A 25,561-nucleotide genomic window follows, 5' to 3' on the forward strand; every position below is an offset into this window, starting at 1 on the left:
TAGTCAAAGAATGACAGAAATAATAAACTAACTATCTTTGTCTGCTTCTGGAGAGTTAGGTGTACTAATTAAGTCAATTAATATAATTTTGCAGATATGTGTGTGTGTGTGTAGACCTGAAATTAATGGGTGAGTGTTGCATCACATAATAAAAACAAGTATAAAGCAAGGACAAACTGTCATATTCTTTCCCCGAATTTGACCCAGTGGCCTTGGCCAGGTCAGTGCAACACAGCATGTTAGGCACAGAGAGCAGATGCTGAAATCTCCAAGGCATTAAGAAACACAAAGAGGAAAAGAAAAGAAAGCTCTTTCCACGCCTCGTGCTCAGCTGCCTCACCTCCTCTTGAGGACGGCTGGAAAGCTGACCCAGGGTTTGGAGTACCAGGACCATTGCCGATATCAAACCTTTGATTGTTGCTTCTTATTATGACGGCGCTGGAGTCCTGTCTGCTCAGGAATGCAAGGCTGTGTTTTTCCCAAGGATTTTCCCTCAATAAAGGATGACACAATGCTGACATATTCGGGAACAAGGACAAGGGTAAGCCGAAAAAGCTTTTGCAAAATTGCCTTTGTCTTTAAACAACTAACAAATTTTATGCAAAAAAAATCTCACTCGCAGATTATAATGGTGTAGTTTTATGTAATTTTTTCAGTAGCTGATGATCCGCATTTTGGCAAAATCATAGTAATTTTAAGACAAGCTTTAGTCTCTGCCATATTTACTGATATTTTTTCAAAGCATCTTAGATGTTGTAAATCATTCTTTCAAGGGTGCTTAACTTTACAGCTTTGGTTTTAATGAGAATGGGATTTTATGGTTTCAAGCCATATTTCAAGCCTGAGTTTGTGTGTCCAAGGTTGGAGCCTAATATTGTTTTTCCAGTTATTGTTGCTTGTACATATAATTGTGTGGTTTTTTAGGCCTTCATGTTTTGTTTTAAAAAAAATTATTTTATCTTTGGTTTGTTCTGTGTTCACTTGATACAAGCATATTTATTTCCCTCATCAGTTGAATTGCTAGATTTGGGTCTCAAGGGATCATTAATAGTCTAGGAAACACTTAGTATGCAGTTAACTTGTTAAAACTTTAACCTATTGTGTGAGTTTCTCCAGGGTTGCCAAATAATAAAACTTATCACTGTTCAGCAGCTGTTCATGAGGTCAGTAGAGAATGACTTAATAGTTTAAAAATCTTTCCTGACATTATCACTGACACTGACTGGCATCCGTTCTGGCACATCAGCTCACAAAACTGTGGTTGAATGTGTATAGAAGTTAGAAAATAACTTTTTCACTCACATGTTTTATGGGAAGTTTGCCAGATGGGTAGTTGAAAAGACTCTAAGTAGTATGGTTTTGGTTTTTTTTCCCCTTCATGAAATCGGTTTTCTTTCTATTCTACTAACAGTAGGCTTTCCCAGTACTACAATAAAGACTGGTGGTGTGCTTAGCTTGTTTGACCTTGTCCTCTCAGGATACTTATTAGCTCCTAGGAGCAGGCACTGATTGAGTGCACTGGAGGACTATAGCCAGTGTTGTTGATAATTTTCATTCAGTGGCTGAAGAATTCGTCATTGAATTGACTACTGGTTGCACTGTCCTTCCCTGAACTCCTGTCTTTCACTTGTGTTGTATTCAACTGATTTTACAGGCAATATGAAAGAGAGGTATGAATAGACTGGTTCCTCTGGCTAAAGGCACCATGCCCTCGGTCATTCAGCAGAATTTGGGTTTTTACCTCAAGGTTTTGTTATTTTGTTGAAGCTTCACATTGAAGATTCTACTTTCTAACTCCTGACTGTGATGGAACATGGCGCTGGGGCTCTTTGCTCTATGACTTTCTGGGGAAAAAAAAAAAAAAAGAAAAGAAAAGAAAAGAAAGAAGGATCATTGTTAGTTTTATAGCATTTGCCACTTGCCACGACAGCAGAGGAACCAGAGTGGGGTACAAATACTAGCTAGGGAATATATGGAGCTCGTTATGATCCTAGTGCCTTCATGAGATATAGACAGGTCTGCTCCAAGAACATGCAATGGTCAAAGTCCAAAGAGAGGAGTCCCTGATGATGATTACAACCTTTCCACTTCCTCTGGCAAGCACAGGGGTAAGGAGAGTTTTGAGCTGTGTCACCTGTGCCTTTGCAAACGGGCTGCCTGAAAAATGCTATGAAACCTCGGAGTAGAAAGTAGTCACTGTTGAATGTTATGTTGTCTGAGTGATAATGGCTTGTGCTAGTGTTATCTGGTGTAGTAGAGTACAATAAAGTGGACATGGTATTTAGGAGGACGTGATCTATGATTTATGTGGAGCATTGATGGCTGTGCAGTCATAAAGTCTCAGGATTTTAGTGGTCTTGAGTACACCTTGCCTCAAACAGTCTTTGCAGGCTAAGACTTCTATTCACCACTTTTTGGCTGCTCCAGCTGCACTTACTGTACAAATAGGTACTTCAAGACATGTAACAATTAGAGTTTTTTAAAAAAATCTAATTTTAGAACAAATAAGCAATAAAGGGTTGCACTGACGAAGTAAGTCTGGAGTCCCTCCATTGAGTGCAGTCACAGCTAAGCAGCAAATCCAATTATGTGAGCAGTGTGCCCATTCGTCAGCGTAGCAGGTGCTGTGAGCAGTCAGACATAGACAGCAGTGTGTGATATCGGATGTTATTAAAGAAAGCAGCTGTATTAATGACCATTCAGTGAGCCATTCATTTTCACTAGGATAAAGACAAGAATATGATTCTGAGTAGAATTACCTAATTATAATTGGCATTATCATTGGAGGAAATATATATACATGTATCTTCAGATGAACTTGCCAAATGCTTGTGGCTACACATTTTTGGAAGTTGTCTAAAGAACTGAGCACATGGATATGTAGAAACTCTGCTAAATATTTTCCTTTTGAATAAAAAAAATAATTTGGCAGATTTTTAATGAATGTTTAAGAATTTAAAGCTGGTTTTGAGCTTTTAACAAAACATTCTGATTAATGATGGAGCAGGATATATCCAGTGATCAAGAGCAATTTGGATAAATTCCTCTCAATTGTATATCTCACTAATTTCTTGTGATCCACATTACTTGATTGAAAATTTTTAAAAAATGGCTTATTCATGAGACTCCTGATGTTTTTCCTCTGAACCTGGTGATCATGTCTACCAGGAGAGTGTAAAGCACCTAAGTATAACAAAAAATACATCACAGTGTACTTTTGGCTTAACTTCAAGTTTTTCAGAGAAACTTGAAATACAGTATTTCAGAAATGTCAGAAAAGCTACAAACGGCTTCAGAAAAAACAATTGCAGAACTCTGTTGGAATTTCCTGTATTTTTTTGACTTAGCTGTTAGATTTCCTTTTCACGAGCTGCTCAGAGACCTAGACCTAAATAAGGTTTCATCTGCAAGTAGATTTAAGCTATAGCTGTTTTCTCTGTGAATACCAGCGCAGCATTGCAGCATCAGAACAAGGTTACTTGTGTTTCTGTCACACGGCATTCCCTAATCAGTGTTCGAGAGCTGAACATGTTGGTTTGGGAGTTAGAATTTGAAAAGAATGCGAGTCGGCTTGTGAAAGCTCCTTGCATTAAATTAGTCAATCTGATTTGTCAACTGACTTTGCACGCCCACCCTCGCCAGGGTCCCCCCAGCGCCACTGCCACCACCCTGCTCTGCTTGCACTGCTGTGGGACTGGTGCCCCTTGGGGGGTTTTTGACCTTCGTCCCTCCTCGGCTGCCTCCTGATGCAACCTCCCGCCGCTCCCAGATGTGATCGGCATAGTCATCCACTCAGCTGTGGAAAGATGTGGGATAATGAGGACGGCAGGCACAGACTTACCGGTTAATGCTGTCGGGCTCATCTGACTCATTTGGATGCAGCAGATTAGGGAAAGATAAATCTAAGTATTACATTACATAGAAAAGGTGTTTTCACTGGCACGGCTACAATGCCATGACTTCAGCTTGTTTTCATATTTACTTCCAGAACCGCTTGATTTCACCATGTGCTTCAACAGGGCAGAATACATATTTTGTGTCCCTCAAAACAAAATGGTATTTTAAAATCCCATCCTGAAAAGAGTCACCTTTAGCAAAAAGTCTGACAGAAAATCATTTATCGCCCTAAGTTTTTCAGTATGTTTAGAAATCGATGGAAAATGCACCTTGAAACATGATAAACTGTACACTTAGGGCATTTCATTGTGGTAGAAAGGGTTCACAGCTGCTGTGCAGAAGTGGCAGGAAAGAAACTACAGTGGTTATTTCTTTGTGAATAGGTTGTGGCACTGCAACTTAAATGCTGATTAGAAGCAAAATTGATGCTTGCAGATTTACTGAGGCACAAACATAGTTATGTCGTTGCTCTTTTGTGTCATCTTTATTTCCCTTGGCTGGATTTAACTGATTGGCAGGTGGCTATCAAACGGGTTATCAGGTTAGCGGTATGAGGAAGGGTATGTGGACCAATACTTTCCGCTTCTTCATTACAGGTTTTTTCATGAGTTTTGGCTGTGGTGAAGGGATAATTGTGTATTTCCATCCTCATCTTTTGTGTACCATGCATGCTTCAACACTTTGAATATATAGTAAGCATCTCTGACAAGCAGATACAGATTTGAACAATGAAACAAAAATGTGGCATATTTGCTAATAACAGAAGTATTTGCAGTGTTCAACAAACTCATTTATGAATGAGCTCAGTTCTCTGAACCTGTCTGCACTGGGGCCATTTTTAGCATTTTTTCATATATTAAAACCACTCTGTGTTGTTTTGATTTTATTGCTATTAAATAGACCTGAATTAAATGAAAGGCCTTTTTTTTTTCTTGCAAGACTGGTGTCCTGTAAAGAGAACCTTGTGTAAATGAAAACCGTCCATGCTCTCTACACAATTGTTTATTTATATTTGCACTAGAGAAATTGTAGGATGCTATGAAGTTAAATTCGCACAGTTTTGTCTTCAATCTCTGCTTAGTATTTGGTCTCCAAGGGTAAACAGAAACATAGGATGTAGCTCCGTGCTATGTTATCTCCAGTGGCAAGTCTGTCTTCAAAGGTTTGCACCCTCTTTCTGCCTCCTGACCCTGGCTGCCCTTTCCCACATCATGTCACAATTTGACTCCCCCTTCTGTGCTCATACAATCGTTTGTGGGACCGTGCTGTGGATGGGATCACTGCACTAAGCTGACTTAAGAAAATGATTATTTGCTTTGATTAGTGACCCAGTTTACAGGGCAGCCTCTTGGACAGTTTTAGTGGTACACCGGTGAGGGCAGCAGGTGGTGGAACTCATGGAGACAGTAAACTCCTGCAGCCACAAAAGTAAACCACAAACCAGACTGGATCTGCCTCATCTATACTAGAAATTTGCACCATGGTAAAGGCATTTTACTAAATCTGAGCACTGTCTGAGTTGGGACACCTTGAGAAAAAAATAAGATGAAGGGTGCAGTTCACCTATGTCATAACAAATGTTCACGCGGAGACCACATTCAGACTGTGTATATGACCTTAATTCTTTTATTTAATGATCTTTTTTAATACTGCATTTGTATCTTTGATATTCATGTAATGTCATTTTTGTTGGTAAGATTAATAAATCAGCCCTCAATGTATGTGCCTTTCCTTTTCAAGGATCCAGTCAAATATTTGCCGATGTGGCTAATAAATGAAAGTGAGGTATTATTGACTTAAATTTCTGATGAAGATTTATACAGTTCCATGAAGACTATGCTCCTGATTTACTGCAACTGTGAAAAATCTCATTACAATGCTTTCACTGCTTCTTTTTGTAAGTACTTGCAGTATCATTAACTTGTCATGCTAATCATTCCTCCCAAGACATTCTCCTTTCTGTTATTAAAGAAGTACAGAAGTTTACAAACTGAATTTTTAGAACATGATTATTCTTTTTCTGTGCTCTTAAACCCATGGTGTATTAGACATGGTCTAACTATGGATTTTCAGAGATGATTTGATGTTTTCTTGCTTTTTTTTTTTTTCACGCATTGTAGTTCTTTCGCAAATATATAAAAGCACAGGAGCTAGGCAGTTATATAATGACTAAGTAAGAAGGCAGTAAAGGAAATAATATTAGTTCAGAAAGCATGTTTTATTGACAAAGGTGTAGGGCCTGTTATAATTTTATATGTAATCTCTTTGGTAATATTTGAAACATAGGATGTTAATGTTTTAACAGAAAAAGGACTAAACACCTAGAAGTGTTTTGTCTGTAAACTGAATTTCAAGTCAGTCCAAACAACACTCACAAACATTTTCAGCATTTCCAAAAAAACCTCAGTGCTAAAATTTGAAAATGAAAAGGTAAGGTAGCTGGCATCACTGGATGAACTTCCAGATAAACTTCTTTCAGACTTCTGAATGACACCTCCAAAAAAGTCCATAATGGCTTTCGTAGTCATGTGGATCCAGAAACCACTCAGGAGCATCTGAGAATGTGGGTTACTCTGCAGATCTTTATACCTTTTTTCAAAGTGGATCACACTGAAAGAATTCCAAATGAGGAATACTGGGGAAGCTGTGAAGGAGTTATCTAGTTAAATACAGACTGAGAATTGCATTTTAAGTTGTTTTATTTGTAACGTTGTTTTATTTGTAACAAGTTTGTTCAAATCTTTTACTTCCAAGGCTGACCTGTCTTGTTAATTAAATTTTTCCTTTGTTTTACCATTAAGCTTGTCTGGTGCTGTAGATACAAGGTGAATTGGAGTAAAACTGGTAAACTTAGGAACTGCAGGGAGATGCAAATATAAACCAACAGTTATATCAGCATCCAGCTCCTTTTGCTAAGATGTTTTAAATCAGTATCAGGATGTTAAAGTTATGCAATTTAAATATGTCTAAGGTAAAAGCTGTCTTTCATGGGAAAAAATAAATCCATGTGACAACCTTCACATGCTGAAGTGTAGACCCATATACAGCATCAGATTGTGCCCGTGTAGACAATGTGGAATAACCTTGCTCAGTAAGGCACTTTTGCATTTAAACGTTAGTGTTAGTCATAGGTAAGTACATTCCAGGAGAGTTTTTCTTTTTTCAGTAATAATAATAATAAAGAAGGTGAACAACTTCTTCCATTCTTTTGACCCTAGCATGCCAACCCTAAATAGTAAACTAAACATTCATGAAAGATTAATCACTTAGGAAATTAGTATCTTCTTGTATTTCAGCCAGTGAAACTTCACCAGCACCTCCCATTCAGTGACAGACAGGACAATGTTGATGGGGTACACTTCATCTTGAACCATTCAACCTTCAGACGGTCTCTTATATAGGTAGCAGCTGGAGCAGCCCCGTGAAATACAGTCACGATGCCTAAACATGAAACGTCAGCCGCCATTGAAGGAAATGGTAATTAGAACTATAATTATGCATCTTAAACACATATTCATTTTCTGCATGTAGCTCAACAGTGTGCGAGTTTTGTTGTCTTCTTGTTCTTTCTAATACAAATTGTCCTTTGTCACAGCTCACTATCTTTTGTTCAGAAATGTATTTTACTTGGCTTTTGAAGGCAGCTTTGCTGTACAAGGTGGCTAGTTGTAGCATGGTGGTGTGGCTTTCCACTGGCTAGTAAATCAAAAGGGTGCAACCGCAGCCCTGTTATTTGTCGTACATTTATACGTAGTTTAGAGGGAAGATTAAGAAAACACAGGTATTTTCTGGCTTCCGTAAGGTGCACTTAGGAATGCCTTCTTTTCTTGTTGCTTTTAGTGTTTGGTATGAAAGGTCAAACATCCATAATAAGATCAACAATATTTCTACTCTGATACTGCATTGTTCTGGATGTAAGAAAAGGTTTTGTAGGATGATAATGGCTAATAGCTTATTCTGGCAAAGTGCAAGGCAACTATTAGATATGGGAAGTGCTTTCAATTCTCATGGGCAATCCTACTCTTTACAAAATATGGATCTTTTTTGTATGAAACAGCCGTGACATTTCTGATCTTCAGCATGGAAGAAAATTGCCAGGGACCTGTTTCTAGACTGGTTTCTGAATGAATTCATTAGGTTTTGCTAAGTACCAGGGCTGGTACTACTAAACAGTGCTCTCTAGATTTTTAATCTACATATGTAACATGCAATACTAATAAAATAGGTTCTACTTCCATAGAAACCATCAGAAGGGACTGCTTAGCATTTCATGTAGTTAATTTTAAGAGTCCATCCTATTTTCTTTCCTTTTGTTGTCTGAGCACCTTCATTGTTGTTTTTTTCCTCCCTTTTTTATTCTACAAGTGCCTTTACTGACCGATTTTATTTTCAAACATTACATGTTAATGGAGCTCATTTTAACATAAGAGAAACTCAGAATTTAATGTAGCATAGGCAAAATACTTACCAGCTTCAAAAAAATTTTTATCTGAATAAGAAATGTAATGAGCATGACCATTGAACATACACATTTTTATAAGCATTTCTAATGAACAAATTCTTAGAATACTGAGGTTCTAAGTTTACTGTAAAAATCTGCCTTCTACTTGCAGATTTCTGACTGAATTGGCTTATCTTCTGATTCAGAGACTTTATTATTCATTCAAAGTACAGAGGTTAGCATTACCATAGTGAACAAAAGTGACACATTTTTTAACTGGAGAAGGTTGAGATCTTCAGGTTGCAGAATCATGATCACTCACGTCACATTTTGCATGAAAAATTATCCTGTTGATAATTTACAATAAAATCTAGCTACCTTAATGAGAGTTATGATTATATTTGGAGATGACGTTGTGTGAGTAAATTCAAGACTTAGTCTTGATTTAAGAAGACTTAAAAAACTGGAGCTCCGCTATAAGTAACTATGATACACTTTCAGAATGTGGTTCCGAGTCCCCTTTTGACTTAAAATGTTCCAGGGGCTGGACTTGGTCAGCACAGAGGTCAGGCATTAATATAGTTGCAAATTCTTTACAGAAGGTTTTGCTTCATCATTGCTGACTGTCCTGAGGTACATTCTTGCAAAAAATGGACAGCCCCAACAATTGCAAAGATGCAGTCTAGGGCCATACATTTTTGCTTTTTGATATCTTTAGCTCTAGTGAAGGCCTGGTTTGGCCATTCTTCTTGTTTCATAATGACTTCTACAAAATCCATGATAGTATGAGATGTATGGCTAATTGGGTGAAGTTCATGAATTCATTGTTCTAAGTTTCTCATACAGGAAAAGAAGAATTAGGGCACATATCTTCAGAGTGGATGTTTAAAAGAGATCAGATAGAAAGTGCCTATTATCTTTTAAAAATAATAAAGAGAATCTGTGGTGAGCTGGCCAGCTGCAGGTATCAACCTTAAAAAAGCTGTCTTGTCACAAGGTAGTCGAAAATACTGTTGACTTCAGATGCTCTAAGAATGCTACATTTGTAACTTGAACATAAAGTGCTTTCTCCATATTAACACTTGTTCTTCCCATGTTGACAGTATTATGAATGAATGACAGTAAGCTAAGTAAAACACATTTCAGAACCTGAAAAGGTCAAATGATTTATTGCAGCCTTACACTTCCCAGAATGCTTTGAACACCATATCCTGATCCTAATTCTTTCAGTGAAGACTGAAAATAAAAAATTGCCATCTATGTGATGAAGACTAAATGTGAATGTGGCTTCTTCTTGTTGTTTTATTACAGTAACTGATGGGTCCTGCAATCTTGTCAGATCTCTAGGCTTCTCTTGGCTCAGTCTCTGTTGCTTTAGTAGAACATTTGTAATTTTTCCTTACCAGTGTAAAACAAATGAGCAATTTGTGGATGTGCATTGAATGGGTTCCATTTTTTGCCTATGGTCCTCATCTGTAATTTTCAAATGTTGACTGGGCTACAATTTGTTGGGCAAATTCTCTTTAGTGGCAATCTGCAGAGAGGAAAGCTTATTGCCCCTTGGGCAAATTCTGGAAACTTTTTGGGTGTATAAGTCTGCAGGCCTCAGCATATACATTAAGACTAGTACGTCTTCCAAGACACTAATGGCTTTATGACCTTGTAGTATAAATATTCTGCCTACTTCAATATTTACAACCTTGCCAATTCAGGTGCAGAAAAAACAAGCAGTATATTTGCTAGTGTGAGTGTAGCTGAATAGGAATTATTATTTTACTTCATAAATTCATAGCTATTGCTGGACAGGATTTGTTTTTTCAGTTGTGATTTTTATTTTAGTCCGTTGGAAGAAAAAAAATCACGACACTAACTGGGAAAAACATAGACGTAGAATCAGGCATGGTCTCAAATGCGAAGTGTTCTAGTTGTGCTATAAATGCATTTTTTATTTATAATTTCTCTGTTTTAAGTCCCCTTCTCCTGTGCCCAAGGTGGGCCAAGCTGTTTTTCCCAATGTCTGGAAATATGCTCAGAGTACTGGGTCTATAGTGTTAACATCTTGAATCTTGGATGTTGAAGTCTGAGCCAATTCACTCTTGCCATAGACTTTCTGTGAGATCTTGGTATATTATTTCTGGTGTGTTTCACAGCTGTTACTTCTAGTGATATTTATTCTCACAGAAGTGTTGTGATACACTCTCATATTTCCATGATCAGAAAGAACATTATGGAAATACCTGTAAATACCTAGAATTCAATATTATATAACTCTTTCTATAATTTTTTACTAATATTTCCCATGCGTTTGTTGTCTAATATGATCTTGCATTGCTGACATTTCTACATGTTGGACACCCAGTTTATTAGCTATCTAGGCTGATGTCCTTCTGGCACTGAAAAAAGTCAAGCACAGTCCAGTCCAGAGGAAAACAGTAATTGCTTGCAAGGTTCTATCTGCATACGATTCATTTCATTGACTTGAAAATTAATTAATTAAGTAGAAGTTTATCTTCTGACATATTCAAAAATTTTGATAGCTCTTTTTGAATTACAGATTACTTTGCATGCCACTGAAAATTTTTTTATGGCACCAGTACATAGAACTGCTTAACACTGGTCAGTTTTACATAGTAGTAATATGAGCAGTAATATTACAACAGTGGATCGTGGTTTTTTACAGGTTAGTTCCTAGAATCATTATCCCACTCACAATGAAAAATTAAGGAAACTTTGTTAGTATAAAATGTGTTTAAAAAAACCCCAAACCATGAAATCTGAGTAGTACCGTGTGGTAAGTTGTGTACAAACAACTTGGGAAAATAAGGTAAGGATACAACAGCCCCCACAATCTGCTAAATGGCCACCTCATATAGAAAAGACTGCTATGGTTTTATAGATTTTTTTCTGTCTTTAATTTCCTCACCAGCCAACATGTCAACATTTTGAGCTGTCTCCTGAGCTGTCTGATGTTTTCTGTCTTCACTGCAGTCTCTGACTTGCGGGTTAGTCTGAGCCCGTGTTCAGGACGCCTTCCTTTAGTCTTATTGGCTCACTTATGGCTACAGTCTAAAACATAAATAAGACTTCAAGTAAAATGATAGCTTACTCACATTACACCTTCTCTGCCCATAGTCTAGAAAGATGAGAGTTTCCCTTAAACTACTGTGGAAAAAAAAAAATCAGGAAGTGATTGGGTTTCCTAGAGCATAAGGAATTGCAGACCATAGCCCCAAATATACCTAATGATATATATATCATTAGGGCAGGATGATGTATCCTGGAAGATGTAACAGCTGAGTGATAGTTTGCGGTGGTTCACATAAACTCAAGTGAGCTGACTCAAAGCCGATGTACCTGATATTAGCCCTATGAATATTAATACTGTGAAGAAATGAGATCATGGTAGGATCTCTTCCCTTTTCTGGAAGAATGAGTAATTCTAGACAGTGCTTTAGTCAGATTTAGTAGATTTCAGTGGACGATTCACTGAACTTTTGATGAATGGGATCACATGAAGATCTGTTTAAAAAAGCAGAAGACAAGTATATAGACCTAAAAGGATACCACATAATGATGACTTTGTTCCTGCATCAAAGACTATACATTTCTATTTTCACAAACCAGAGCATCAAAAGTGTTCTTCAGTTTCCCTACGGGATGATAATACAGTGCCCGAGGAATGCACTCTACTGTTTCTCTATGTTGTGGTTTATAGAAGATCTACATTTAGTGCTAAATTGCATTTAGATTTAGTGTCACCATGAACTGTAATTTGTATATTGTTGAAATGCTTCTACAATAATTCAATAAGACAGGGTTTGCCACAAGCAGCTAAAGTGCTGAGTTATGAGCTGCCTAGCCTCTTGCTTTCCCCTTTGAGAAGTATTACAGAGTTAATGGCCTGAAATAGCTTCCTAATAATAATGATGTTAAACACAGTAATGGTTATTTATGTCTCTTATTGCTTAAATATCCAACCAGCTAACAACATTGCCCTTTTAATGACATGGGCAAAACCACCAAACACAAAAAGTCAATTATTAAAACACTTTGTCTGAATTACAAGTCTCCACGGATAGCTGCAATGTGGGGGTGGGGTGGCTATGTAGTTTATATGAACAAATGCATATATGCTGCTCAGGACAGACCTCAGGGATGGTAAAGCTCCTTCAACCCCCCTTCTCAGCGATTTTGTTCCTTCTAAACAGCACCAACTGCTATCACAGCTGACACATGTGAACAGCTTTTAGTTCTACCCTGAGCTTCAGCTTTTATGCTAGTGACACAGCTCATGACATAAAGCATAGAGTGAGGAAACCAGAGGATTGGAGAGTTCTCCTTGGCTTCCAGCTTCTTCTAAAAATAAATTCTAGTACAATTCCTTCTGTATCGTACCCAAGACCTGGGAGAGATCTCTCGTTCTGTGGATACACCAGAATAAGAAGGACGACCCTCATATTCTTCATATCAAGATGTTCCGTCTCTATATGAGCATGGGGTTGTGAAGGCAGGAATGTTCTGAAGTTCAGTTTAGTGCTATAATTTTAAGTTTTTGCAGAAATAACTTCTGAAGCTGCACTTGTGCTTGTTGTGTATGTCTGTCGTACTGGCTACTTTTCTAGCTGTATGATTCCATGTAACCACTGGTCATTTTTTATTGTGCCAATAAGTACTTCTAATTTATTTTATGCTTGTTCTTAATTTCTTTAAAAACTTTTTCTTTATCACTCATGTGCCTGAGCTTTTAGATTAAAAAAAAAAGACATAAACGCCCAGGAGTCACTATCCAGATACACTCCCCTCTAGTTGTGTTCCCAGTGCTTTCTTCAAGCAGCCTGAAATCTATTAAGTAGTTTAACACTTTATTTAACCTGAAATGCTATTAGAATTAATGAAGCCCCAACAGCTACATTTTGCCCTGCTTGAGCCTCTGTGTTGCATTGTCTGTTGCTGCTTTCACCATTATGTCAATACGATGTCAACTTGAGCCTGATACACTTTCACTGCTAATGCATGTTTCAGTGTATATGATAAACCTCCAGCTGTTTGCCTGTTGTATGAGCTTATCAGAAACTGCAGCAAGGCCAATCTTGTACCATTAAAGTGCTTCCATGGCAATTTCTGTTTGGCTGGAGGAGATCAGCGAAAGCATTATTTGCAATAAAAGACCATGCCCTATTGTCACATGCAAAGTATCTCTTTAGAAGTGTCTGTCTTCATCTTTGCAAGCTTTCAATAGCAACGTAATGATCTTTGTCAAATAGAGATCCTGTTACCATCAGCGGCAGAAGGCATATGTCCAAACAGAACAAAGGCGCACTTATTTTCACATTCCACTGGTGATATTGAATGGTAACATTTCTGCATAGTCTTAAAAAGTTATTGTGCAGATGCTGTGGAAATGTTAGAAAATGTAATTATACTGAAATGTTTTGTGCAGGGAACTTATACTCCCTATATATATTACAGTTTTAAAATGCCTGTCAAATTCTGGATAATAACTCTTAGCCCATTATTGAACATAGTGAAACAAGACCATAGATTCCTTCTTGTTTTATACATATTTTACTGTTTTTCTTTGGTACTGGGTAAAGCTAAGAAGTTGTGCCTGATAGCTATCTACAGCAGTCCCTAGAAAAATTGATTTGTGTATAAATTTTCAATTAATCACTAGTGGCTTAATGAAATTTATAAAAGGAACTAGGGAAGTAGGGAATGGGTGGGGAAAGACAGAATATAAAGAAAAATTCAAAAGTATTAGAGATGAACAAAGAAGAAAGATAACTCTGGTTTCTTCTTGACCAAAAAGTACAACTATGACATGATCATGACATGTCACCTGTCCTGCCTGTACAGAGGGGTAATTAGACAACATACATCTGGAACACACGTAGTATATAGGGGTGGAATGACAGCGGCCTATTTCTATTTATGGTAATATTTCTTAGTCTTCTCATTGATCTCCTACTACCATACATTTCTAGATATTTCACTGATATGTCTCAAGTGCTGTCCCACATATACAGGCTGAAAGATACCTCAAGAGAGCCTTAGGTCTTAGTTTCTCAGGTATTAGTTGGAATGCTTCTGAAGAAACATTGCTGGTGAATGCCACTAGCAGTTTCAAGAGTTACCTGTTAAATAATATGTTCATACCAATATTTGCAGAACGTGTGTAATTAAATATTTTGATGGATATAATGCATATGAAAGAGAGGGATATTTTTCTTTCTTCTCTATATATGCATGACCCCAGTTTCAAGGTGTACCAGGCAAACAAATTTGATGCTTTCCTGGTTATTGATGTGTAGCAGAGAGCATCTCTTACTGAACTTACTGAGACTGCAAAATTTGCAAGAGACCCACCCCAAACCAAAGATGTTTTTGAGCAGAAATGCTACTTGCTTCTATAAAAAGGCTTTCTCTCTGGAGTCTCCAATGTTTTTATCATCTCCTGAGTGGTAGAAGAGGACTGTGGTACAGCGTATGAGCAAGCTGGGTCAACTTTTGTCACTATGCTTGAAGATTTTGTTGCTGGGCCTGAGAGTCAGTCTCCTCTTTCTTCTGGGACTGCACTCTTCTGCCATGCTGCAGCTGTGAAGATTCATGCTCTTCAGTTGGTCAAATAGGAAAATGATTCTTTTAATCTTTAATCTCAGCCGGTGCTTATCTTTCACATGTTTAAGAAAATCTCTGAGAATTGCCTGAGAAGCATTTTCATCTTCCCCAAATTGTACAATATTGCTATCGTGTTTGTTTTGGAGGGTTCTCCTGTCCTACGTATTTCTTCCATGAGAGGGAATTTGTCATGACCTTTGTTTTCACTCCACAGATGACAGTGATGTTGACAATGAAGAAGGCAGTGCTGCTGAGAATGAAGAAAATGTCAAAGGAACAGGTCAGCAGTGTGGATAACTTTGAGGTTGCACTCAGATATTTTCTGATTATCTGTATGAATGAAAGAGGGAAAAGGTCTCCCTCTAACATACTGCCTTCTCTCATGCACTTTTTTTACTCCATCGCAGATAAAGGGGGGAAGAGAGCAACACCAAGAACTAGAAGGGGACATGCCAGAGGGAGAGCCAGGCGTGGTGGTGAGGAGGATGAGGATGATGAAGATGGGACAAGGAGAGCTGGGCATCGCAGGCACAGAAACCGTAGAGGACGGGGACGAGCAGCTGGAAATGAGGGCAGTGATTCTGATGCAGACCCTACAAAAGCCAGGAAGAACCAGGCGAATCAGAAATCTAAGGAAGACGGTGAAGAAGAGGAAGATGAGAAAGGGGGTAAAAGTGGGAAAGGCAAAAATGAGAAGAAACAGGACAAAAAGCCTGATAAGAAAGGGAAAAAAGAGAAGGCTAACAAGAAGAAAAAAGACAAAAAGAAATCAGGATCTGGGTAATTCAGTAAATTATTTTTTTTTTAATATAGACCCATAGTCTTACATAAAACCTGCTTTCATTTATAGCTGTGAAATACTGAGAGTCATTATGACTCCCTTACTCATTACAGCCCAATTTGAACTGGACAGATATTTTTTCCTGCAGTGAGGAAATGCTAGCTGAGTATAATGGAAACTTTCCACAAAGCCATAGCTACTTTGGTGGAATGAAGTCAGGGGTTTGTCACAGGTCCAGCATAGGACCTCGGGAAATGACCAGCAGGCCCTTCTGGGACTGCCGATACCCTGAGGATCAGGCCAAATCTGGTCAGGTAAAATGGGAACTGAAGCCAGGGTCACCCTTATTGTAGTTAAATATCCTAAGTTTATGAGCTGTTCTCTGGATAAAGGGAAAGTGACAGAGAAGAAAACCAAATGACAGAGGTGACAACAGGAGAGATCTCTCCTGATTTTTCCTTTCCCTAAAACTAAAATCCTCCAAACCCCAAGTGATAACCTTCCAAAAACCCAAGGTCTAGTTTTGTTTCCAGTGCAAAACTAAAATCTTGACACTTTTCACAAGATTGAGGTCTTGTTCCCCAGCCAGTTTTAAGCCAGCTTTTTACAAAAGATCAGTGCCAAAGTTTCAAGAAGCCAAAACCAAGGACTGAGACAGTATTTTCCAGTCTGTCTCCCTCTTACTCCCTCTGAAATACTACCGTTCACTTTTCCAAATTGTTTAACGCAACTTGGGGTCTTTGGAAGACCCCACCAGCATGGAGCACTTCAGAAAATTCTTTTGTATTTTTCTGCCATCCTGGCATTCTCTTGCTCCCTGTCCCTTCTTGTGCTATTGAAAGGAAACCACCCCTGGGAATGGCATAGGATGGAGCAAATGGAGCTAGGCATGCTTATCTCAGTGGAGAGGGAGAGAGATTCCCCTTCCCCCATTCAGTACTTGCCACAGCTGTTTGTGTTCCCAAAGGCATCACTGGAGAGCACAGCAGGAGTCAAAGGAAAGGCAAAAGTACAGTGAGACGTGCTGTTGCATTAATTTGTCCGTGATCCCATTTCAATATACTTCTACTTAATTTCTTTTCCCTACAAGAATGCCTAAAATCTTTCTTTGTGCTGGCTCTTCACTGTGGTGCCAATTACACCCCTCTGTGCAATTTCCTGTACTCATATAGCAACAGTACTGAACATTCCTTTGCTTATTGTTGTCTTCTATTGTAAACGTTTATTGAACATTAATTAAAAAAAGACCACTGAAAATATAAAATTAAATGAGGGCACAATGTTTTTCCTTGTCTTCCAAAGTTCTTAACATTAAAATACATATGTTTGTGTTCAAGAATTAGAAAATGCTACCTGGATCATGACTTCATTCTTGAAGTAGTAAGCATATAATCTAAGGAAAAACTGAGGATGCTCTGGAAGATACCTCAAGAGCATTATATTGTTAGATCTTTAGGGGACCAGCTGACAAGATTGCAGAGTGATAAATATAAGAATATTTTTAAAGATTTTTAAAGGAAAAGCAAAAATAATGTAAGAACAAAAGGAAATAAGCTGGTAATCAGTTCAGCTGTGATTCAGATAAAGGATTTGCAAACCTTCAGGACAAAAGAGCAGGGTGGCAGCACAGAAATATAGCCTGTCGAGCAAGTCCATGAGGACCTATCACGACAAATGCTATATACTGTCTAACAGTACATCTTGCTGATGTAGTTCTTTAATTGCCAAGACATTTCACCATGAAAAAGCAAGATAAGGGTAAAATAAGAAGTTGAGAAAGAAAATACCAAAAAACCCCTGAAACAAAAAGAAAAGTAAAATTAAATGTGGTATTATTTCACAGGGAGATAATATTGTATTTGATGCTGTCATTATGGATTTTGCTAAACTCTACAAATACTGCCCTTTTTGGCTAGGTCACAGTACAAGTCAGTAAAACCTGGTGTTGTTACCCTCTTCCTCCCCCCTACTTTTCACCTAAATCAGGAATACCTCTTTATGCCCTAATTATTCTACATAAAGGATGTAAAGGAATCCCAGATGAAGCCTGTGTGGATTCTTTTTTTTTTTTTTTTATTTTATTTATTTAATCTGATTATTTTGATCTCTGCTAATTTGTGGTAGTGAGTTTCATAGGATAATTCCATGGTGAAAGGAGTTATTTCTGGGTGAGTTTTAAATCTTCTGCTCCTAGAGGCTATTGGTTGTTGATATGGCTGATTGTTACCTGTTAATGAGGGTGTGACGAAGGCCTGGTCTACACTGTTCGTAATCATCATCCCTAAAATACTCATGATAAATTTCTCCTTATAGTCTCATTCTGAAGGCCTTTGATATTCCTAGATTGAAAAGCTATTTTGTTCCTTATTGGCTTGTCTAATTGTGACTGATTGGTCTTAGATAGAAACCATATGCAGTCACTTGACCTACAAATCCTCAGAGAAGGAGTCTTATATTCCTTTTTGTCATTTTCCTGGTTGTTGGCATAAGAAGAGGAAACACCTGTTGCTAATGAGTTGCTATATGCTGTTATATGAGATGTAAGATTGCTCACAGAAAAGGCTATCTATGCAGGTTTTAGGAAAGTGGACATTGCCTTAATCAGCAATGATTTCCAAACATGCTACGAGTCAGTACAGGGATAAGAAGTTCAGATTAAAGCCACAACACATCTGGACATGCCATTACTATTGCATCCGCTTACTCTCAGTGCTAGGACACGTCACAGCCTTGCTGCAACATGACTTTGAATGTTTCCCATCACTGAAATGTTACTGCCTTCATCAGTGGACAGGTTGTCATCCAGTGTTTAAGCCTGTCTTTGCTGTGGCTGTGGTGTCTCTTCTCTCTCTTGTAGCACAATGAATTGGGGTGAACAAGTTAATTTTTATAGCTGCTGTTATAGTGTCCTCACTTGCCCCTTGTGATTTTGGGTTGGACTTTTAGGAGGCTGGTTACTGCTGCAGGAAAAATCAGTGGCCACTCTCCACGGGGTGCTCAGAGTGTAGTGCTGATTTAGCTGTGGCTCTGCACTTTGTGTGCAGGCTTTGCCTTTCATGTTAAAATGAATTACAAATCTAAGTGAACTGTGTCTTCCTTTCTGTGCAACAGTGGAGGCATTTATCCAGGTCTCAAAGTTAACAAGATCTAACACCAAGTATGTGCTTCAGTGAAAACTTCTGTCCTGTTTGAGTTTTGGTGATGGTTTTTGTTCCTGCTTTTGTTTGAAGCTCTGATTCTGATTCTGAGGAAGAGCCGATTACAGAGGAGGAATTGGCCAAGCTGAAAGAAGAGGTAGAAGAAAAAAAGAAACTAATTGCCACGCTACGAAACAAGCCATGGAAGATGAAAAAGAAGTTGTCTGTCCTGAAGTATGGTTTGATTTCCATTGTGAAAATCTGCTATCCTGCTTTGCACTTTGCATTGTTTTTCTGAACTTTCACTTTATTTCTAGACCTATTGACACAATAAACTTCAAACCATCTCTAATCTCTCTTTTACAGGACATGCTTTCACATAAAGTAGAGGTAAATGGCATTGCAGATCAGTGCTTTCATGTTTCTGTAGGCCTGAAATCAAATATGAAAAAATCAGATCTTTTTCTTTTTAGAGTTTCCATTACACTCCCCTGCAAAATCTTTCTGTTTCTTGGTAGGTTAATGTTGGTAAATGCCTTCATTGAAAAGTTTAATATCTCATTCAAGAAAAGTGATGGAATTTCAGGAATACCTCAAGATTACTGGGGTGGGAAGAGAGGATTTATTGTTCCATTCTAACTTTTTAGAAAGAAAAACAAGTTTTTTGTTTAACTTATGAGAAAGAAAACTGATTGGAAAATGAGCTGACATTTTCACGCATTTTTAGGTATGCCACACATAACACTGTATCACTACATTTTCGTCAAGGCTAAAAGTTAACTTTTCATATTCAGTTAAATTTCCACTGAGCACAGGAAACTGAGTAAACACAGAGAACTTTATTCTTTTGCCAAAACTGTTACACTCCTCTGTTTTCAATAACTCATTCACTGCAGTAGTGCCCAAACACCAACAAAATCATGTTTGGTTAGACACATCTAACAGAGAAAAAAAAACAAAAAAGCATTCTCTCCTGCAGACAGTTTTTGGTATGGATAGAAAACACAGACATAGTGATAGGAGAGAGCATATGAAATATGGTGTGGAAGGTCTAAAATTTTTCCTTCTAGAACGTAAGGTAATTTTGGGAAGGATACAGTTAGAAAGAAGAAATAGAATGTACGTTGTGAAAGAAGGTGACATGGAAGGGAGTAAAAGAGAACTGAGTACCTAGAAGATGTAAAATGGAAACAATGTTAAGTGAAATTTCAGAAAAAATAGGTGAGCAGATTAGATGATCAGATAACAATTACTTTATTTTGCATAGTCTATAGCAGAAGGTTCCCTATATACATAAAGTTAAAATTTGTTATCTTCTTACTCTGTTCATAGCTTCTATTTTTATAGCCATTCTTCTATCCCAACATTCCTAGCAATTCCTAGGTCCTAGGAAACTTCCTAGCTTGGTACAGCCCTTGGACTATTACCCATTATTGCTATTCTATGTGGGTGGCTATGAAGCTGCAACATAGTCCAAGGCCAATCAAAAGAGACTTCTGGGCCTCGGGACAATTCGTAAGGGAAGCTGGAGAAGAGGTAATTTTTAACTCTGTCCTTCCAGTTGCAGGAAGTGATATTGGAAGAAACAGACAAAGCCAGTCTATTAATATATGGCCCCGTGGCTGGTGTCACTGACAGAATTTTAGATTTTTCAGTAATGGGATGGTCTACACAGCACCAGGCTTGCTGGTGTCAATGGAATTCTCTTTCAGAGAGGGAAGAGGGTCTTTTCTCACAAGCTAGCGGGGCTGGTTGACAGAGCTTTAAACTAGACTTGAAGGGGGAAAGCAGTAACATCAGGCTTGCCCATAACAAACTGTGGGATGACAAACCAAGGTTAGGGAGACAGGTCACTAGTGAGGGCCCTCAGCCTATACCTCTGAGTTGTGCTGGCTACACTGCCGCACACTTGAAGTATTATGGAGATGAGCCAGGGGCTCCTGAGGTAATTGGAGCCAACAGGGAAACACCAATGAAATACCTCAAAGGAATTACGGTGTGTGTCTCTAAAAAGATGACATGGATGACAGCCCAGCTGAAATGCCTCTACACCAATGCATGTAGCATGGGCAACAAACAAGATGAATTGGAAGTCACCATGTTGCTAGACAGATACGACCTAGTTGCCATTACTGAAACGTGGTGGGATGAATTCCATGACTGGAGTGCTGCTATAGATGGCTACAGGCTGATCAGAAGGGACAGGAAGGCGGGACAGAGGCATTGACCTCTACATCAAGAAATAGAATGTGAAGAGCCGCCTCTGAAGAATAGCCACGAAGAAGTTGAAAGCTTATGGGTAAGAATTAGAGACCAAGGCAACAAAAGGAACCTTCTAGTCAGCTTTTACTACAGGCTGTCTGATCAAAGGGAGCCTATTGATGAAGCCTTCTTACTCCAGCTACAAGAGGCAACGTGCTTGCAGGCTCTCATCCTGCTGGGGGACTTCAACCACTTTGAAATTTGCTGGAAAAGTAGCACAGTGAGCTGTAGGCAATCCAGGAGACTCCTGGAGTGCATCAAGGGTGCCTTCTTAGGCCAGGTAATAGCCCTACCAGAGCGGATGCATTACTGGACCTGTTGGTCACCAACACAAGTGAGCTAATCAGTGACGTCAACATTGGAGGCAGCCTGGGCTTCAGCGATCATGCACTGGTGGATTTTGCAGTGCTGAGGGTTACAGGTCAGGCAAAGACTAAAGTGAGGACCCTGAATTTTAGGAAAGTAAACTTCCAGCTTGTCAAGGAGTTAGTCAATGGGACCCCCTGGGACACTGTTCTCAGGGGCAAACTAGCAGAACAGAGCTGGCAGACCTTCAAGGATGGTTTCCATAGAGTGCAAGAGTTCTCAATCACCGGGTGTAAGAAATCAGGAAAGGAAGGCAAGAGACAGGCATGGCTGAGTCAAGACCTGCTGGTCAAACTCAAGGGCAAGAAATCAATTCACAGGCATTGGAAGCAGGGACAAGTGTCCTGGGAAGAGTATAGGGACATTACCTAGATGTGTAATGGGATGAGGAAAGACAAGGCTGGAGCTAAACTTCTCAAACAATGCAAAGAATAATAAGAAGGGCTTCTAAAGGTATCTCAGCCAGAAAAGGAAGGTCAAAGAAAGCGTACTCCACCCAGTGAACACTAGTGGCAAACTGGTAACAACAGACAAGGAGAAAGCAACAATATTTTTGCCTCAGTGTTTGCTGGCAACGTCTCTTCCCACACCTCTTGAGTGGATGGACCTGAGGGCAGGGACAGGGGGAGCAAAATCCCTCCCACTGTAAGAAATGATCAGGTTAGTGACCACCTGAGGAATCTGAACATGGAGAATTCTATGGGATTTGATGAGATGCATCCCAGAGTCCCGAGGGAATTGGCTGATGTACTTGCTGAGCCACTCTCCATGATATTTGAAAAGTCAAGGCAGTCAGGTGAAGTCCCTGGTGACTGGAGAAAGGGAAACATTGCACCCATTTTTAAAAAGGGTAGAAAGGAGGACCCTGGGAGCTAAAGACCTGCCAGCCTCACCCCTGCCTGGGAAGATCATGGAACAGATCCTCCTAGAAGCTATTCTAAGGCCCATGGAGGACAGGGAGGTGATTTCAGATAGCCAGAATGACTTTTCTAAGGGGAAGTCTTGCCTGACCAACCTAGTGGCATTCTAGTGACTGCATCAGTGGACAAGGGAAGAGCTATGGATGTCATCTGTTTGGACTTCTGTTAAGGCCTTTGACAGGGTCCCCCACAACATCCTTCTCTCTAAATTGGAGAGAGGCAGGATTTGATGGATGGACTATTCAATGGATAATGAATCGGCTGGATGGTCACATCCAGAGAGTTAGTGGTCAACAGCTCAATGTCCAGATGGAGATGTATTCTCAGTGTTAAGAGAAATGTTCTTCACTTGAGCCAAACATCAATTCCATGTTCGTACTGTATTAGCACCAATTTTTCCCAAGAATGGAAAAAAAATGGTCCTGAGGAATGCTCAAGGATTTGCTACATATCCATGACAAAATAAGACCACTTTTTCATATTATTTTGAAAAGTGAATATTAGGGTTGATTAGGACTTTTCATTTTAAATATTATTCCTTTAAAAGAAGCATTAATTTGTCAGAACAAACTACTTTTCAGGAAAGATTTAATTCCCAGTAAAATTTCTGTTTTAAAAAAGTCATAAGAAATTTTAAATTGTTAATCGAACAACCCCCTCACTTCGACGATTCAAAACCAGTTTCTTCCCAAGGGAGTGCTTTTTCATAACTTGAAAAGTATATCATGGGAAAGATGATTTCTGCTTAGCTCTAATGTCTACTTTTAAAAATAGTTGATATTTCCCTTCATTCTTTTGTTCTCAAAATGCATGCATGAACAATAACTTTAGAACACAGATGCAGAACTAGTAGCTCCGTTGAAAATGCCTTCTGCCAAAACTTGGCTGAGATAGTTATTGCTGAAATGGCATTCTTAATAGAGCAGCACTGGTAAATTAGATGAGCTCTAATTTCTAACTTACATCCCTGTGTCTAGAAAGATGCATTTCAAACAGGCCTTGATTATTCCGTGAAGAACTGTGACTGAGGATACTGCTCTGCTGCAGAGTGTCCCTCTGCAGTTTGAAGTTAAGCTGTACTGGCACTATTAAACTCTAACCTCACCTTGAGACATCATGGTCAGAAATTTACAGGTCTGGAGGTGTGAAAAAAGTAAGGAAGAGCACATGGAGAGGAATGAAAAATGTTATGCAGGAAATGGCACCACCGCTCTCCCAGGCCCTAAGCAATAGATGTGTTAGGCTGCGGGCTGGGGACATAGTGGTCTGTGCTGCTGAGACCATGAGCGTGGCTGGAGTCCAGACTTTTTCTCATTTGTGATATATTCTCCTTCAGAGGAGTTTTCTTGTTCTTTTCCTTTTCCTTCCACTGTTCTACATGGTTTGTGAGAACTGCTGTTGGGCCTTTTCTATGGGAGATGATAGTTCATGCCTATTTCCCCTTAACACTGCCTACTTAGGACAGCACAAAGTTACCTGAAGAGCCATGAGATGATAATGACCATCAATCATTATTTAAAAGACTGATATTTAGAGAGGTGGGTAAACTACCAAAATGATTTTTGGATTAGAAAAAGCTATAAAAAAAATAAAGCTCACAGGCCACAGCTTCAGCTGTTGCATTTTGGAAAACCTCCAGGGAAAGCTATCCCAATTTACCTCCGAGGGTCTGATTTTGGGGACTACATTCCTGTCTGTGCATTCTCCTGGCTTAGTTTTGCACAGATATGAAGGAAAGGGTAGGGTTTAAAAGCTGTGCTACTGTGTTTGGCTCTAGTATACTAGTTTTATGCTACAAAATAGCAAAGGCTGTTAACTACAGCTATGTCTTTTATATCCACCAGCAAAGCCTATTATAGTCTGTACAATTGGAGAACGGAGCACAAAAATCCCGAAATGTGCCAACAGTAGTCTCACTTTAAAGCGGTACCATAATCCAGTTAGCAAACTATTAAACCAAGTGAAATAACAATATAAAAAGAAAAAGGCAGTCAAATGTCAAGCTTTGGCTTTTTAAAGGGCTTCCAATTAAATACAGACCATAAAGACAGCCATGAGAACTTCCTGGTTTTTCTAAGAAAAACAGAGCAGAGCAGACCCATCCCCTCTTCATCTGCCAGGGACAGAATATAATGTGGCAATTTTTCAGTACTTTTTTAGCATCATTTATTTTATTACAGCACTTAGATTGCCCATCAAGACAGGTGAATTGGAGATGGAATATTTTATAAATATACAAACCTCAAAGATACATAAGGTGCATGTGTGGGATGGTGGAAATTTCTCATCTTTGGATGCACTCTTTGTACTCCAATGAATCAGTATTTCATCTCTCTTACTGTGGACATAACTGGCAGTCCTGGAGGCCAGCCTGGATGTCCTGGAGGCCAGCGGGGTATTAAATAACACTATAATTTGCCCATTATTACTACGGAACTGCTTTTCAGGTGAGCTGTGCCTGACAACAGTTGTTTTGCTGTCAGTATTTAGCCAATCTTTTTAAGACTTGGAGAAGTCCTGGGTGATCAATATTGATACGACATTTGTTTTTGAAGAGTTTTTAGATCTTGGAGACTGAAACCTTCCTGAACTGTTACTGAAAAAATGTGAGCAATCCCCCTGAATCCTATTCATTAGTAACAGCCTCTGAGAGCTGTAATTCATCCTCTCCGTAACACTGAAGTGCCCGAAGTACCGTACACCTAGCACTTTGGAAGCTGTAACTCCACACCTAGTATTAATAATTAACTCATTCTCCTCTGGGACAATAATGCCCAGCCCCATGCAACATTTATTAGTTCCTTGTGTCTGTAATTCAATTAATAAGGTTTCTCTGAAGCTTCTTTAAATTCACAGTTAGCTAACGGGGCACGCTTTGGCCTATCCTGTGGTATAGATAATTTACCTATAACACATGATACCAGTGATTACAAAGCTCAGTTTTGTCGCTCTGCGTTGTTTTTGACACGTCCTCATGTTAGTGAAGTTGCACTACTTCCAAGTAGGTGTGCACATATATGTGTGTGGTTTTGGTTCTTGTTGTGGTTTCTACAAGAGTTATATGGGTTTAGGACTACTTTTTATCACTTGATTGTTCTTTCTGCTCCCACATTTTATTATTAGCACAAAAGAAATAGAG

The 25,561-nt window shown here is 38.9% G+C and overlaps 1 protein-coding gene across 1 annotated transcript in view; it reads left to right on the forward strand.

Annotated features, from left to right (window-relative positions):
- Nucleotides 1-352: 352 nt before the first annotated feature.
- Nucleotides 353-25,561, forward strand: part of TMC1 (transmembrane channel like 1) — a 69,890-nt gene continuing 44,681 nt past the window's right edge. The window contains exons 1-6 of the mRNA XM_082497790.1: nt 353-541; nt 5,638-5,794; nt 7,194-7,374; nt 15,171-15,236; nt 15,364-15,736; nt 18,968-19,108. Of these exons, the coding sequence (XP_082353916.1) occupies nt 7,335-7,374; nt 15,171-15,236; nt 15,364-15,736; nt 18,968-19,108 (620 nt within the window). The 5' untranslated portion in view covers nt 353-541; nt 5,638-5,794; nt 7,194-7,334. The remainder of the gene's footprint in view (nt 542-5,637; nt 5,795-7,193; nt 7,375-15,170; nt 15,237-15,363; nt 15,737-18,967; nt 19,109-25,561) is intronic.

Source organism: Vanellus vanellus (assembly GCF_965231255.1).
Source record: "Vanellus vanellus genome assembly, chromosome: Z".
NCBI lineage: Eukaryota > Metazoa > Chordata > Aves > Charadriiformes > Charadriidae > Vanellus > Vanellus vanellus.